The sequence below is a fragment of the Physella acuta genome, unplaced genomic scaffold (genome assembly GCF_028476545.2).
Source record: "Physella acuta isolate Inbredline_101_S28 unplaced genomic scaffold, ASM2847654v3 ptg001995l, whole genome shotgun sequence".
Classification (NCBI taxonomy): Eukaryota; Metazoa; Mollusca; class Gastropoda; family Physidae; genus Physella; species Physella acuta.
The window spans coordinates 196812-213559 of record NW_026733500.1 but is presented as its reverse complement, the minus strand read 5'-3'; the positions used below and the strand labels follow the sequence as shown (position 1 = coordinate 213559).

The window sequence follows — 16748 nt, the reverse complement described above, 5'->3', positions numbered from 1 at the left end:
ATGTTTCTATTTTGAGAAACTAGCCCCATGTTATTATACTGAGAAATCAGTGTAAGAGCCCCTAAAATAAAGTGACACTTCTCCTATTCTTAAAAAAAAAAGAAATTTTAATAACAATTAGGTTATCAAGATTAGATAAATTGAAAAAATCTTTTTACACTTTATACTGCCTTTAAAATTGCAAAATAGCTGTAGTAATTAAACAGAAAATTGGTTTTTAAAATGCAAAAACGGAATAATACTTTCTAATACCCATCCCCTCGTCACATAGTTCCAAGCCCAACCCCTCCAGGAGTGTTACACCCATCCAATTAATGGAAGGCCCTGTAGAGTAAGTGGTGTGTATTTTTTGAGATAGAATTTGTTAAATCAAATTCTTGAGTAAAAACTTTGGCAGTGCTACAATTAAATAAAGATTCAATCTTTATAACTAAAATTCTTTTAATTTTATAAATTCTAGTTGCTAAAATAAATATTAAAAACATGCCCCTTGTGTAAATTATAAATAGTGGTTTACAAAAGTTTGAAATGTTCCTGTGAGAAAATAAATTTGGCTGTAAATGTCCTAGAAAAATAACTTACTTACAAAAAGTAAAACTCCAAGAAAAAAAATGTTTAGCACATTTAACCCAAAGTTTCCTTAACTAATTACTTTAACTCATTATTTAAAGAAATTAATACCTACTGTGTCACTTCCAGTATTTCATATTAGAAAATATGCTTATATATATACATATAACTCATACACATACTTTGGGGAATTGAATAACAACAGATTCAAAAACATTAATTCTTTAGAATTATTGGTGAAACATGATTAAAAAAAAAACATCATAGTCATAAAACACTCAAAAAAACCATCTGAAATCTTGCATTACATTCACACTAATATTTTCTCAAAACCTAATGTCATCTAGTTCATGCTCTCAGATGATAATTATAACCCTTAAACCACACACAACACACTAAATACTAATACTACAGTCATGTTATTTACAATTGACATTATAAGAATCAGTTTAATCCCATAGGCACAGTCAAATTTGCAACAGAAAAGTAGAGCAGAAGTGGGTACAGCAGCAGAAGTTGGTTTAAAGCCCACTGAAAATCTTACTATGAGGAATGTAAAAATTATTGAAATAACAATATTATTCTAGAAGAGAATCAATAAATTATCAGTTTTATAAATTCAGCAGAAGCAGATGTTGAATTCTTTCCTTCAGTTTGTATTTAACATTATAGAATTTTTCCATTAATTGTTTATGTTGAAGTTATTTTTTTTCAACAAAAAAAAAGAAATAAAAAATCAAATACAAATGAATTATTATATACCCTTCATAATCAATGAAATTCAAAAGCAGCAGTAAAAAAAAAACATGGTTACTTTACCCTATACACCCATCTAACAATCAAAAACTTACCATGTTAAATAAGGCACAAACATTTACATAAATTCTGAAGACTAGCTTTTTTTATTTTGGTCATTGAATAAATAGAAATTTTATTAAAATTTTAAAGAATCATAGAACTTTTTCTTTAGGGTCAATGAATCCTAACTATTCATTGGGGGTAAAATCATTGGGGGTAAAATCATTGGGGGTAAAATGAAAATAACAGATCAAAATGCTTCTCAGTTTTAACTGTCAGCTTGTTATTCTTAAAATATTTAAATTAAGAATTTCAACAATTTAACCACACAATAGTTTTAAATTTCTGAACCATACAATATGTTTTTATTTTTAAGAGTTGCTGAATAAATGTAGAAAAAACAGGCCTTAAAAATTGTGACTCCTATATTCTTGCCTATTTTTAATGTAAAAACAGATACAATAAGAGCAAACTTTAGACAAAAAAATACAAAACAAAATTTACTATTCATTGTGACTACAAAAAAATTATGTTATTAATTTTAGTGCTATCTTATAGACTAGGTTGTAGAAGACTTAGTGGTTGCAGTAATTCATGAACCCCTACTTTGGAGGAGGATACTTGGCAATCAATTTAGTGTATTCTACTGTTTCCTCTTGCAGAATTTTTTTCTGTAGCTCCTGTTCCTCCTGCTTTTTTTCTGAGCTGGCAAAACTCAGCTCTGGAGGGTTGGCGCCATTGTTTTTGGCAATATCATTCCGCAAGTTAATGTTCACTGTGTGTATTTCATGGCACTTGGCAAACTTTTTGCCTTTGTTGACTTCACTGTCAAAGGCACTCCAGACATAATTTCTGTGCGTTAAATAAATGCGGAATCCTTTATCGTAAACTTTTCTTAGGAGCCGCAAAAACTGAAAAAGTAAAAGATCCTATTATGATATAAATTAATTTTTTTTTTAAATCAGTCATCTAAAATAATATAATAATAATCACTAATAATGCCATCTTTTTAAAATAAATTCAGTCATGTTTCAACATACAAATAGATTAAGTGAAAACTATTCTTAGGGGCAGCAAAACTGAAAAAGTAGAAGATCTTATTACGAATTAAATTATAAATAAAAAAAAATCTCTCAAAAATAAAATACAAAAATTATTAATTTAAACCAAATAACCCACTAAAAGTAAATATAATAATTAGCCTAATCAATAATACTGTTTTAAAATAAAGACAATCAAAGTGAAAACTGGACACACCTGTATGTATTCTGTTTTGCTGGGATCCAGTGCTGCAAAAGTCACATGTGTTTCAAAGGCAAGTTGTCTTACATCTGATAAGCTACCGTCATCCAGGGCTACCAGTAGAGCTTCTAGTTCAAACCCTTCAACATCCATCTTTACAATGTCTAAGCGCCTCTTCAAAAATCAATATGTAACCACTTTACTTATTGTTAAAGAAACATGCATAGGTAATTCACATTTTCTTTGATAATCTTTGGCAACAGAAATAGAATTTTAAAAAATATATATTAAATATAAAAAAAATATATAGGAATTCTACTCATTTTTTTTGTTTACATGAATAGTTTATAGCTATTCTTGCTTCTCAATGTTTTTTATCATGCTCAATTTGCTATATCAATGTTCTAATTCAATGTATTTAAAAATATGTGGCTGATATATTAACATCACTATGTTTTTTTGCAAGTGTGATATATAGCATCTTTTTTGTATGGCTATTTTGATTTTCCCACGTTTTCTTTAACTTGCTTTCGCGTCTGTTTTTCCAATCAAATCTTGCGATCGAAATTTCGGAACAACTGGTGGCCAGTATGGGGGAGACGATATGGTCGAGTGGTTGGGCACACGATTGCTAACCCACTCGACACGGGTTCAAGGCACGTGTTTTTTACGATTTGTCTTCGTTTACCCAAAAAAAAAAGTGAATGCGAAAAGATAAAATCGATAGCAAGATTTTAATGCAAACAAACAGACAAAGACTAAAAAGTAGAAAATAATTATCATTAAAAAAGTTTTAAAAAACCCACGTCACAATAATGCAAGCGATCACTCTACTATAAACGATGAAAAACTTGGGGCGCCGTGATTTTCTTACAGTTTCTAATACTGTTGACTCTCTACAAGCTCCCTAATAAAAGTCAATAGTATTATCTAATCAATAGTAATATACCTTTTACTTTGGCGCCCCACGTTTTTCATCGCTTATAGTAGAGTGATCGCTTGCATTATTGTGATGTATAACATTTATTTTCTACTTTTTAGTTCAATCAGAAAACGTGGGTTTTTTAAAACTTTTTTAATGATAATTATTATATAGTAAATATGATGGCCTTCTAAATTTACAAATTTACTTACCCGTTGGTGTGTGTGATGGTAAATTTTTCTATGCTCTGCTATTGTGTATAGTTGCCAGGCACCGGAGGCAGGGTTGTATGTAGTTTTGTTGCTGGCCCCTACGCCAGAAGGGTGGAAATACAAGTTGCCAGAGTAAATGTTTGGCCCAGTCTTCATGCTGATGGGTGAGAAAGTTTTCAAATTTACAAAAAAAATAGCAGTTAAAAAAGAAAAATTACAACAACGCCAGGTAAGGAACAGGTTTTTGTTTATCATTGTACACAAATAAAAACATTCTAGCTCTTTATTTATTATAATGTCATTACTTTGTCAGTGTTGTTTTATAAATCAATAAATGAGTAGCAGGGAGTCAACAGAGGTTTCTTCTAATAATCCATGCCTCTCTCAGATTAAAGTTAAGTTGCTAGGGGCAGCATTCAACATAACCTATTTTTTCTAGTCATAGAAACTATCTGGTCTTCAGCCCCCAATGTTAAACACTTCCAGTGGTTTCTAAAGCTTTTATAACAACTTCAGAACTGAAACCCAGAAACATTCTCCCCTACTTTTGTCACATCCTGCGTTATTTCTACATTTTGATTTTCATACTAGCTCATTTTTAATATAAAATGTAATAAATAATATGAAACTAGTTAAAGCTATGCAGGTTAAAGGCCTTCAAAGCTCAACAGCAGTATAAATTTAACAATGCTGGCAACCAACGTATCAATTTAGTATCAAATACAAGGTTTCTAAGAGTAAAATTTTAGTTTTACCTTGGATCAAAAGCATGTACATCACAACCATACTGAACCATGTCTTGATCATATGAAAAGTCAAAATTTATTCTGAGGAAATCAAAAACATAACTTTTTAAAAAATAATATTTTCTTGATTAGCTTTTGTAAGATCTTTTTTTTTTTGGGGGGGGGGGGGGGTATTATTACTATCCTTATTTTTAAATCATTTTTGGAAAATATTTAAAAAAACAAAAAAAATTAATATAAATACACATATTATATATAAACAGCATAGGAAAATGGTTTTTGCCTTCAAAATAAAACAAAGGACTATTTCAGCAAGTTGACTGACCCGTAAGAATAAACTAGACAGTCCCCTTGGACAGGTTTGTAGAGTGGATCATCACATTGCTCCCACCCACCATCTGTGATCTTTCCCATTCGTATAACACTGTTGCATGTTGTCTGTGGGCTGTTAATGTATCTGAAATGTAGCAAACAGAATATTTTTATACCTCAGTTTTAAAAAAAATACTAGACTCCTTCAGCCTTTGTAACTTTTCAATTTAAATCAAGTATTTTGATACTATATTTATATTATTTTATTTTAACAGCAATTACTTTGGTAAAAATGTTATATAATGTTTTTCTTTAAAAAAAAAACTAAATTTAATTTAGAAATTCAAAATCAAGGGAAGTAATATAAAATCACTCCCATGTGTGATTTGTAAGGTTACCTCCCATTTAAAAACAATTTGCTTGAGAAAATACATCTCTCTTTCAAACAACGGAACATCACATCATTTGGAATATTAATGTTAAAGAACTCAATTAATTAATAATTAACAGGCACTTATTAGTAAGACAGGCCTACTCTATGATAGGTCAGAAGCGTGTAAAAAAAAGTATATATTATAGAAAATTACCTGATTTTTAAAAAGTCAGAGCATACATACCTGTGATAAAAAAGTTGAATATCCTTGTGCGACATTTGATTTAAGACTTCATCCGAGGGGATGGGGTTAACAACGGGAATGGGGGTTGTGGGTGGGGGGACAACATCAGGAGCTGGGATGCTGGCGTTTTGAACATGATGTTGGTGTATATGTGCAACCTGTGAACAAGTTTATGTATGTAACAGATTGTTTACATGGGGTATACAGTTTTTATAAGATTTACCGCAACGCTAAAATAGCATGAAAGCAGACTGATGCTTCTTAAAATTGTCATCTATAGCATAACCGTAGCATAAACATAACATTCAGGGAACATAATTTCTTATTTCCAGAACGACATTAGCATATTTAATTTAAGGTTCATCTTGAATAATGATAGGACCACATTTTAGTGTAAGAATTTTTGTGGAATTATTTTTACCAATTATTAAAAGACCAATGTTTATTAAAACAAATAATTAGAGAGGCTAAAACCAAGTGCTTTTTATGTAACTTTTTGAATACTTATTTAAATATTTAGAAAACAATTTAGGAATTCAAATTTAGGACTTCAGCCAAACCAAGAAGAGGAATCGGGACTCGACCAAGATCTTCAAAAAAGAAAAACAGAAAGAGGGCGTTAGTAGCGATGTGCAGGTCATGATAACTCAGACACAGTTATCAAAATGTAAGCAAATATTTTAAACTGTCAGCCTTTCCCAACGTGTAGGGAACAGATCATTATTTGTCCTTATCAGCCTGATGCAAACAGTTAAACCACTGTCTGAACTTCTCAACGTAAAGCAAACAAAGGATTCCGGATTTAAAAATACATTTTCTTCCTGTTTAAAAAAAAAACATCTGCCTTTCAATCATCCATATACCCAGAGGCGTAGTGAGGGGGGACGGGACATATGCCCCGGGCGCCGACCTTAGGGGGCGCCAAGATGGGTTGGAAAAATAAATTGAAAGCTTGCGGGAGGGTGCAAATCGAAAGTTTGAGGGGGGTGCAAATCGAAAGTTTGAGGGGGGGGGGTGCAAATCGAAAGCTTGAGGGGGGGGGTGCAAATCGAAAGTGTGTCCCCAGGCGCCGGGAAGGGTCGCTACGCCTCTTCATATAGCCTTCATCACACACCAAATGCCCTTTTGGGCACTGGACCGTGACACCTAGCGTACTTGGACGATCGGAAATGTGCCCGATAGAGCGTGACACGTTTACTGCAGGTTTTTATCGACAAGTGGCAAGTTCACTTCAAACGTGCATTGAAAACAGACACGTTTACGACACGTTTACAAAGACAAGTGGCAAGTTGGCTACAAGCTTTCAATTTGTCATGCTTGGTCGTGTGAAATCTTACAATCATTTGTTTTCATTACTTGCAACCGATTTGCTATCGTCTAGGATCCATACGTCTCGACATGCTGACGTATTAAAGTAATGTAAAGAATATTATTGTATATACTATATAAAGATAACTAGGGACTGATGATAGTTATATTGGTATAGCTAGTAAAGTAAATGTTGACTGTACAGAGGCGTAGCGAGGGGGGGGGGGGGCGGGCGCCGACCTTAGGGGGGCGCCAAAATGGGTTGGACAAATTGAAAGTTTGACGGGGGTGCAAATCGAAAGTTTGAGGAGGGGGTGCAAATCGAAAGTTTGAAGGGGGGGGGGTGCAAATCGAAAGTTTTTCCCCGGACGCCGGGAAGGGTCGCTACGCCTCTGTGACTGTACCAATATAGTGGTAAAGTAAATGTTGACTGTACCAGTAGAGGTGTTAAGTTAATAGTGACTGTGCCGGTACATGAATAAAGTGAATGTTGACTGTACCGGGTACAAGAGAATAGTGAATGTTGACTGTGCCGGTAGAGGAGAAACACTCATAAAAATGCTTTTTGCAAGATGCTCTTCTAAATCCAGGATACGAATTTTCTTTGCAATTAACAGCAGTCTAAAAACTAAAAAAGCAGGTAGGCTGTAGATTTATTAGAACGAGGGTGACCTAGTTAGCCTATTGTAGAGAGGAGAAACATATTCCGGGAAACCTGATAACGATACAGGAATGTTAAAAGTAAAAGTATGACGGTCCAGTGAGGGGGTGGGGGCAGACTTTTATGTAACTGTTGGTCTGTAATTATTGCCTTATACGACCTTATATAATGAACTAAACTATAAAGTGGTACAGAATATTCTTTCGTGAAGAAAATGGCAAAGGCAAACATTCTAACAAGGGAGGGTAAGCATGAAAACTTGTTTCTGTGCAAGGGGCACACAATTTTTAGCCACGTTCATATAACTAGCCATACAGCCAAGTCATAAGGCCATAGTCATACGGCCAAGCTATTCAGCCCGTCATACGGCCATAGTCATACAGCCCAAGCCACAGAAATGCAGCCTAAACCATACAACCCCGCAGTGCAACCGTGCCCACGACACACAGGAACACGACACCAAATAACACGACACACAAGAACACGACACACAAGAACACAACACACAGGAACACGACACACAGGAACACGACACACAGGAACACGACACACAAGAACACGACACACAAGAACACGACACACAAGAACACGACACAAAAACACGACACACAAGAACACGACACACAAGAGCACGACACACAGGAACACGACACACAAGAACACAACACAAGAACACGACACACAGGAACAACACAAGAACAGGACACACAGGAACACGACACACAAGAACACGACACACAGGAACACGACACACAAGAACACGACACAAAAACACGACACACAAGAACACGACACACAAGAGCACGACACACAGGAACACGACACACAAGAACACAACACAAGAACACGACACACAGGAACAACACAAGAACAGGACACACAGGAACACGACACACAAGAACACGACACACAGGAACACGACACAAAAGAACACGACACACAAGAACACGACACACAAGAACACAACACACATGAACACGACACACAAGAACACGACACACAAGAACACGACACACAAGAACACGACACACAAGAACACGACACACAAGAACACGACACACAAGAACACGACACACAAGAACACGACACACAAGAACACGACACACAAGAACACGACACACAAGAACACAACACAAGAACACGACACACAGGAACAACACAAGAACAGGACACACAGGAACACGACACACAAGAACACAACACAGGAACACGACACACAAGAACACGACCAGAATAAAAAGAAACTTCTGTGCACTACGTAGAACAGGACTCACGCTGAGTTTCCTCGAAGAAAAAAAATTATAAAGAGTGAGTGTTTCCTCGAAGATAAAAAATACCTCCGTTCCAGGAATACCTCGAAAATAAATCCTGTTGATAAGGATGTTTGCAAGTCTTAGCCGTGAGCAGTTTGCTAACGCACAACATAGGTGACTGCACTGTGTATCCATGACCTTGTGACCTCTGCTAGGCCTGGTGCTATTAGTTATTTTTGTCACGTGCTGTTCCAGATAAAATGTGGTCACTCCTTAATTAGACTGGTCAAACAGGGTCAAGGGACATTGGCGTGCTTCTGTGATCATTCGATTTTGATAGGTAGGGGGGGGGGCTAGGCTTTGGCTTCGTCACAAAGGGATGTTCAGTCATAGAAAGGCCTCTACAACATATAGGATGGCCTCGACAAGATAGAGGATGGCCTCGACAAGATAGAGTGTGGCCTCTACAACATATAGGATGGCCTCCACAACATATAGGATGGCCTCGACAACATATAGGATGGCCTCGACAACATATAGGATGGCCTCGACAAGGTAAGGCGATGGCCTCGACATGATAGAGGATGGCCTCGACAAGATAGAGGATGGCTTCGACAAGAAAAGTGGATGTTATAACAATTACTTACACAATTTCTAAACCATTCCGCTTTAACCGCTCACACGTCATGAATAAACTTTAAATCGCCAAATTAGGAGCCAGCGTGTTTTTAAATTTGTTGCAAATAATAACCTAACCCATGTACAGATTAACTACAACATCCACCAAACGACAACCCACATCCGCCTGTACAGACTACAACATCCACCAAACGACAACCGCCAGTTCCATCTTCAAAGAACCTAGAGTTGTCTCCCTTCTTGCTCTTATCTACGGGCACATCTGTGTAATGAATATGGATGAACTCGCCGCATCGCCGCGATATCCAATACCCAGTGGACAAATGACATCGGTCGAATATTGACCCAATGACACGGGTCCAAAGTCGGTCAATAACATGGGTCCAATTGTTGACCAATAACATTGGTCCCAAGTGGACCAATAACATTGGTTCAAGTGGTCAATACCACTGGTCCAATTGTTGGTCAATAACATGAGTCCAATTGTTGACCAATAACATTGGTCCCAAGTGGACCAATAACATGGGTCCAGTTGGTCAATAACACTGGTCCAATTGTTGGTCAATAACATGGGTCCAATTGTTGACCAATAACATTGGTCCCAAGTGGATCAATAACATGGGTCCAGTTGGTCAATAACACTGGTCCAATTGTTGGTCAATAACATTGGTCCCAAGTGGACCAATAACATGGGTCCAGTTGGTCAATAACACTGGTCCAAAGTTGACAATAACACTGGTCCAAAGTTGACAATAACATGGGTAGAAGTGTTGGCCAATAGCATTGGTCCAAAGTCGACCATAGCATTTGTCCAAAGTTGACCAGAAAACATGGGTCCAAAATGTAAGGTGACATTCTCAGTTTGATAATAGCACTTGAGAGAAGTATTAAAATATATAACGTTTTTATTATTCCTAGTAAATGGCATAAATAAATCAATCACAAATAAAATATAATTCTGTCTGTTTTGTAGGGCCCACTTACAATTAATCTATTTTCTTTATGTACTGTGCCAAGTGCTTACAAGTATTAAAAAAAATTTCATAGCTCGTTACTGAAATAACATTTTTTTTTCCTTGCTAGTTTCTTGAAAACATTCTTTTCTTTATTGCTTTGATGTAATTACGTGCATTTAAACTTCTAGAATCTAAGTACCCTTTCGTCCTTTCTGTCTGCAGAAATTGTTTTTGTGTCAACTTAAAAAAAAAACATTTTCCTGCGTGCTGTTTTTAAATAACATGTTCTGTACCTTTTTTTACCGTTATATTTCATTTTTTTTCTTTCTTTCTTTAGGCGCTGTTCTTAAATAATATGCTAAGCCTTAAGAAGGGGGGGGGGGGGAGAAATAAAACATGTCACACATGGATGAATTGCAAACATTATGTTCTAGCATATATATATATATATATATATATATATATATATATATATATATATATATATATATATATAGGGAAGTGTCAGAGCACAGCTGTCTTTGTGTGACCGCTTGTGACAGTAAGGAGAGGGGGTGGGGATGGCTGTCGTGAAATCTGCTGAAATTGGGAGATGTTATTCACAGACACCCCCCCCCCCCCCCATCCACCATTTGAGCCGGCACTTACCGGTATGCTGAACCTCCTGACATCGCCGTACTCCAGCAGGGCCGGGCCGCCGAAGCGAAAGATGACGAAGACGGCAATCAGGGAGAAAGGCACGAGAAAGAACAAGCACTTGGATCGCCGCATTCTCAACCCGGCTTTAGCCCTGCAACATAGACACGTCACGTTGGTTAGGTGTTTTTTTATATAGGGAGGTGTTGCTTCAACAAGTACACGACATACAACAAGTGTCTCTTCAACAAGTAGATATTCAAGTAGGTTATAAAACATGTTTCATAAACAAGTAGACATTCAGGTATAAAACGTTTAGACATTCAAGTATAAAACCTGGTTCATAAACAAGTAGACATTCAAGTATAAAACATGGTTCATAAACAAGTAGACATTCAAGTATAAAACATGGTTCATAAACAAGTAGACATTAAAGTATAAAACATGGTTCATAAACAAGTAGACATTCAAGTATTAAACATTTAGACATTCAAGCAGAGTTTCTTCCAGGCATCTCTTGGTGTGTGTGTGGGGGGGGGGGGGGGGGCGGGGGGGGGGGGCGGGGGGGGGGGGCGGGGGGGGATCTGTCCCTCCGAAGAAAATCTACCGCCTCCCCGAACGAAATGGAATTTATATAGAAAATATATACTTTTAACGCGGTCGCTCCCCCCCCCCCCCTCGAAAATTTTAAGTGTACCGCCGGAGACATTTAGACATTCGAGAATAAATCACAGCTCATAAACAAGTAGACATTCAAGTATAAATCATGTTTCCTAAACACGAATAAATTAAGCATACAAAAAAAGTTTTTTTAAAGGTCAGGATTGTCCGAAGTTGTAAAGTAATAGGATGAAAATAAACCCTGGGGATTTTCCAACAAAAACTGTTGAGAACAAATAACGCAGCTCGATTAAAAACTGTTGACGGTAAACAAAGGAGCTAGAGTTTACAGTAAACAAAGGACCTAGAGTTTACAGTAAACAAAGGACCTAGAGTTTACAGTAAACAAAGGAACTAGAGTTTACAGTAAACAAAGGAGCTTGAGCTGACAGCAAATAACGGAGCTAGACATAAAACTGTTGACAGCAAATAACGGAGCTAGACATAAAACTGTTGACAGCAAATAACGGAGCTAGACATAAAACTGTTGACAGCAAATAACGGAGCTAGACATAAAACTGTTGACAGCAAATAACGGAGCTAGAGTTGACAGCAAATAACGGAGCTAGAGTTGACAGCAAATAACGGAGCTAGGCATAAAACTGTTGACAGCAAATAACGGAGCTAGACATAAAACTGTTGACAGCAAATAACGGAGCTAGACATAAAACTGTTGACAGCAAATAACGGAGCTAGACATAAAACTGTTGACAGCAAATAACGGAGCTAGACATAAAACTGTTGACAGCAAATAACGGAGCTAGAGTTGACAGCAAATAACGGAGCTAGAGTTGACAGCAAATAACGGAGCTAGGCATAAAACTGTTGACAGCAAATAACGGAGCTAGACATAAAACTGTTGACAGCAAATAACGGAGCTAGACATAAAACTGTTGACAGCAAATAACGGAGCTAGACATAAAACTGTTGACAGCAAATAACGGAGCTAGACATAAAACTGTTGACAGCAAATAACGGAGCTAGACATAAAACTGTTGACAGCAAATAACGGAGCTAGAGTTGACAGCAAATAACGGAGCTAGAGTTGACAGCAAATAACGGAGCTAGAGTTGACAGCAAATAACGGAGCTAGGCATAAAACTGTTGACAGCAAATAACGGAGCTAGACATAAAACTGTTGACAGCAAATAACGGAGCTAGACATAAAACTGTTGACAGCAAATAACGGAGCTAGACATAAAACTGTTGACAGCAAATAACGGAGCTAGACATAAAACTGTTGACAGCAAATAACGGAGCTAGAGTTGACAGCAAATAACGGAGCTAGAGTTGACAGCAAATAACGGAGCTAGGCATAAAACTGTTGACAGCAAATAACGGAGCTAGACATAAAACTGTTGACAGCAAATAACGGAGCTAGAGTGGACAGCAAATAACGGAGCTAGACATAAAACTGTTGACAGCAAATAAAGGGGCTAGACATAAAACTGTTGACATCAAATAACGGAGCTAGACATAAAACTGTTGACAACAAATAACGGAGCTAGACATAAAACTGTTGACAGCAAATAACGGAGCTAGACATAAAACTGTTGACAGCAAATAACGGAGCTAGACATAAAACTGTTGACAGCAAATAACGGAGCTAGACATAAAACTGTTGACAGCAAATAACGGAGCTAGAGTTGACAGCAAATAACGGATCTAGAGTTGACAGCAAATAACGGAGCTAGGCATAAAACTGTTGACAGCAAATAACGGAGCTAGACATAAAACTGTTGACAGCAAATAACGGAGCTAGACATAAAACTGTTGACAGCAAATAACGGAGCTAGACATAAAACTGTTGACAGCAAATAACGGAGCTAGACATAAAACTGTTGACAGCAAATAACGGAGCTAGAGTTGACAGCAAATAATGGAGCTAGACATAAAACTGTTGACAGCAAATAACGGAGCTAGACATAAAACTGTTGACAGCAAATAACGGAGCTAGACATAAAACTGTTGACAGCAAATAACGGAGCTAGAGTGGACAGCAAATAACGGAGCTAGACATAAAACTGTTGACAGCAAATAAAGGGGCTAGACATAAAACTGTTGACATCAAATAACGGAGCTAGACATAAAACTGTTGACAACAAATAACGGAGCTAGACATAAAACTGTTGACATCAAATAACGGAGCTAGACATAAAACTGTTGACAGCAAATAACGGAGCTAGATATAAAACTGTTGACAGCAAATAACGGAGCTAGACATAAAACTGTTGACAGCAAATAACGGAGCTAGATATAAAACTGTTGACAGCAAATAACGGAGCTAGATATAAAACTGTTGACAGCAAATAACGGAGCTAGACATAAAACTGTTGACAGCAAATAACGGAGCTAGACATAAAACTGTTGACAGCAAATAACGGAGCTAGACATAAAACTGTTGAAAACAAATAACGGAGCTAGACATAAAACTGTTGACAGCAAATAACGGAGCTAGGCATAAAACTGTTGAAAACAAATAACGGAGCGCTAGTTATGAGAAGGCTGCAGGCGCGGCGCTAAGCTAGGATTATACATCCTGACACCGACAACACAGAATTAAATCGATTTCCCTGAGACTAAATATCGATTTAGGAGCTAAACCTTTTGAAAAAATCTTTCTTTTGTTGTAGCTATCAGGATGTTTGGATCCGTTCCAAGAAATAAAAAAATGCCTGCGTATTTTTTTAATCAGCATTTTATACACCGCTTATGCAGCACTAAGTAAAAATGAACATATTTTGGTGGCCCCATCATATTCTCTACAATCATCTATAATCGTCACGGTCCCTATAAGCAGTCCAGAACAGTCACTCATACCCCCATAAACAAGTAATCACATAACTCACTACACACCCCCATTCACACAGAAATAACTAACTCACTACAATGATTCATACCGCCATACACACAAATTGCCAACTCACTACAATCATTCATACCCCCATACACACATAAATAACCAACCAACTACAATCAATTACACCTCCCCACCATACACACAAATAGCTAGCTCACTACAATCATTCTTATCCCCATACACACACAAATAAACAGCTCACTACAATCATTTATATCTACCGCACCCCCCCCCCCACCCCCCACCCACACCAACAAAAACAACCATCTTAAATTGTCTCAATTAAGCATCAACATGACTATGATGACAAACCTAGAATGCTGTATTTCATTTCTCTAAACTTCAAATTTCAAATTACCCGTCCAAACTAAACATCGAGTAAAATAGCATGGGGGAGGAGAGGATGGTTCTAAAGAGTCATTTTTTCTCTTTGAAAAAAACGCCGTAGACATTTAACGAAGCAAATTGTAATTTATAAATACTTGATGACATTCATGAGAAATGAACTTGCTGTTAACTGAGCCATTTTAGTTTATGGATTTCATCCAGGAGAAAACGGGGTATGAGGTGGAGGGGGAGGAAGGGGGCGCAAGTGGGAGTCATTAATTAAACAATGATGAGGCACCACGAGATGGGTGAGTACAGGGTCACGAGAGACTCATCACGCGCAAGATGGTCTCTCGACGGTATCAATCACACGATCAACATCGCAATGTTGTTGATCAGATAAATAGAAACAATAGATGAACAGAATCTAAGTCGGATTTGCGTTTTGTGTTCGTTGTTTGTGTTAATTGGGATAGGGTTTGTTTAAAAAAATAGAATTATGCAAGAAATAAGTATTCGGGCAAATACATGGAAACAAAGATGATTAAAGATATGTGGGCGGGGAGGGGGGGGGAGAGGAGAGAGAGAAGAAGAAGAGAAAAGCAAGGGGGGGGGGGGGGAATCATGAAAGGAAATATTCATGAAGGAAGGGAGATAATGGACAGGGGGGGGGGGGAAGATAAAGGGAAATAACTGTTTCGTGTGTTAGTGTGTTTCCAGTGTTGCGTTCACAGAGAAATGAAACAAGGCAGATGTACACCACGAGAAACTGACACAAAATTGAGCAAAAAAGATAAGAATGCTAAGGCCCACACAGCACAGGACGTGGTCACTCAACACACCCCTCACGTTACACTCCACACACCCCTCACGTTACACTCCACACTTCACACCGTCACACTTTTATAATCAGGCTTGTGTTTTAAGGTGAACTTTAAAAGAAGAACAGAACTAGGCCATTCGGCATGCTTAATACTTAATATTAGTGGAGAATATGTTAGTTCGTTTGGAGTAGGTATAAGCTGTTATTGTGGTGTAGGTTTGTCCTGTGTATGTAGAGTAGGTTTTTCCTGTGTGTGTGGAGTAGGTTTGTCCTGTGTTTATGGAGTAGGTTTGTCCTGTGTGAAGTAGGTTTGTCCTGTGTATGTGGTGTAGGTTTGTCCTGTGTATGTAGAGTAGGTTTTTCCTGTGTTTGTGGAGTAGGTTTGTCCTGTGTATGTGGAGTAGGTTTGTCCTGTGTATGTGGAGTAGGTTTGTCCTGTGTATGTGGAGTAGGTTTGTCCTGTGTATGTGGAGTAGGTTTGTCATGTGCATGTGGAGTAGGTTTGTCCTGAGTTTGTGGAGTAGGTTTGTCCAGTGTTTGTAGAGTAGGTTTGTCCTGTGTATGTGGAGTAGGTTTGTCCTGTGCATGTGGAGTAGGTTTGTCCTGAGTTTGTGGAGTAGGTTTGTCCAGTGTTTGTAGAGTAGGTTTGTCCTGTGTATGTGGAGTAGGTTTGTCCTGTGCATGTGGAGTAGGTTTGTCCTGAGTTTGTGGAGTAGGTTTGTCCAGTGTTTGTAGAGTAGGTTTGTCCTGTGTATGTGGAGTAGGTTTGTCCTGTGTATGTGGAGTAGGTTTGTCCTGTGTATGTGGAGTAGGTTTGTCCTGTGTATGTGGAGTAGGTTTGTCATGTGTGTGTGGAATAGTTTTGTCCTGTGTCTGTGGAGTAGGTTTGTCCTGTGTTTGTAGAGTAGGTTGTTTGAGGAGGAGGTTTGTCCTGTGTTTGTGAGTAGGTTTGTCCTGTGTGGAGTAGGTTTGTCCTGTGTATGTGGAGTAGGTTTGTCCTGTGTATGTGGAGTAGGTTTGTCATGTGTGTGTGGAGTAGGTTTGTCCTGTGTTTGTGGAGTAGGTTTGTCCTGTGTCTGTGGAGTAGGTTTGTCCTGTGTTTGTAGAGTAGGTTGTTTGAGGAGGAGGTTTGTCCTGTGTTTGTGAGTAGGTTTGTCCTGTGTATGTGGAGTAGGTTTGTCCTGTGTATGTGGAGTAGGTTTGTCC

At 37.7% G+C, this 16748-nt stretch overlaps 1 protein-coding gene across 2 annotated transcripts in view; it reads right to left on the bottom strand.

The window, feature by feature from the left end:
- Positions 1-1593: 1593 nt before the first annotated feature.
- LOC131931628 (putative methyltransferase-like protein 24) overlaps positions 1594-16748 on the bottom strand; it is a 49162-nt gene continuing 34007 nt past the window's right edge. For both annotated transcript variants that reach the window (XM_059288437.1, XM_059288438.1), the window contains exons 2-8: positions 10885-11026; positions 5420-5577; positions 4816-4947; positions 4500-4571; positions 3745-3901; positions 2626-2784; positions 1594-2279 (exon numbers count right to left, since the gene is read on the bottom strand). In XM_059288437.1, coding sequence (XP_059144420.1) covers positions 1971-2279; positions 2626-2784; positions 3745-3901; positions 4500-4571; positions 4816-4947; positions 5420-5577; positions 10885-11026 — 1129 coding nt within the window. In that variant the 3' untranslated portion in view covers positions 1594-1970. The remainder of the gene's footprint in view (positions 2280-2625; positions 2785-3744; positions 3902-4499; positions 4572-4815; positions 4948-5419; positions 5578-10884; positions 11027-16748) is intronic.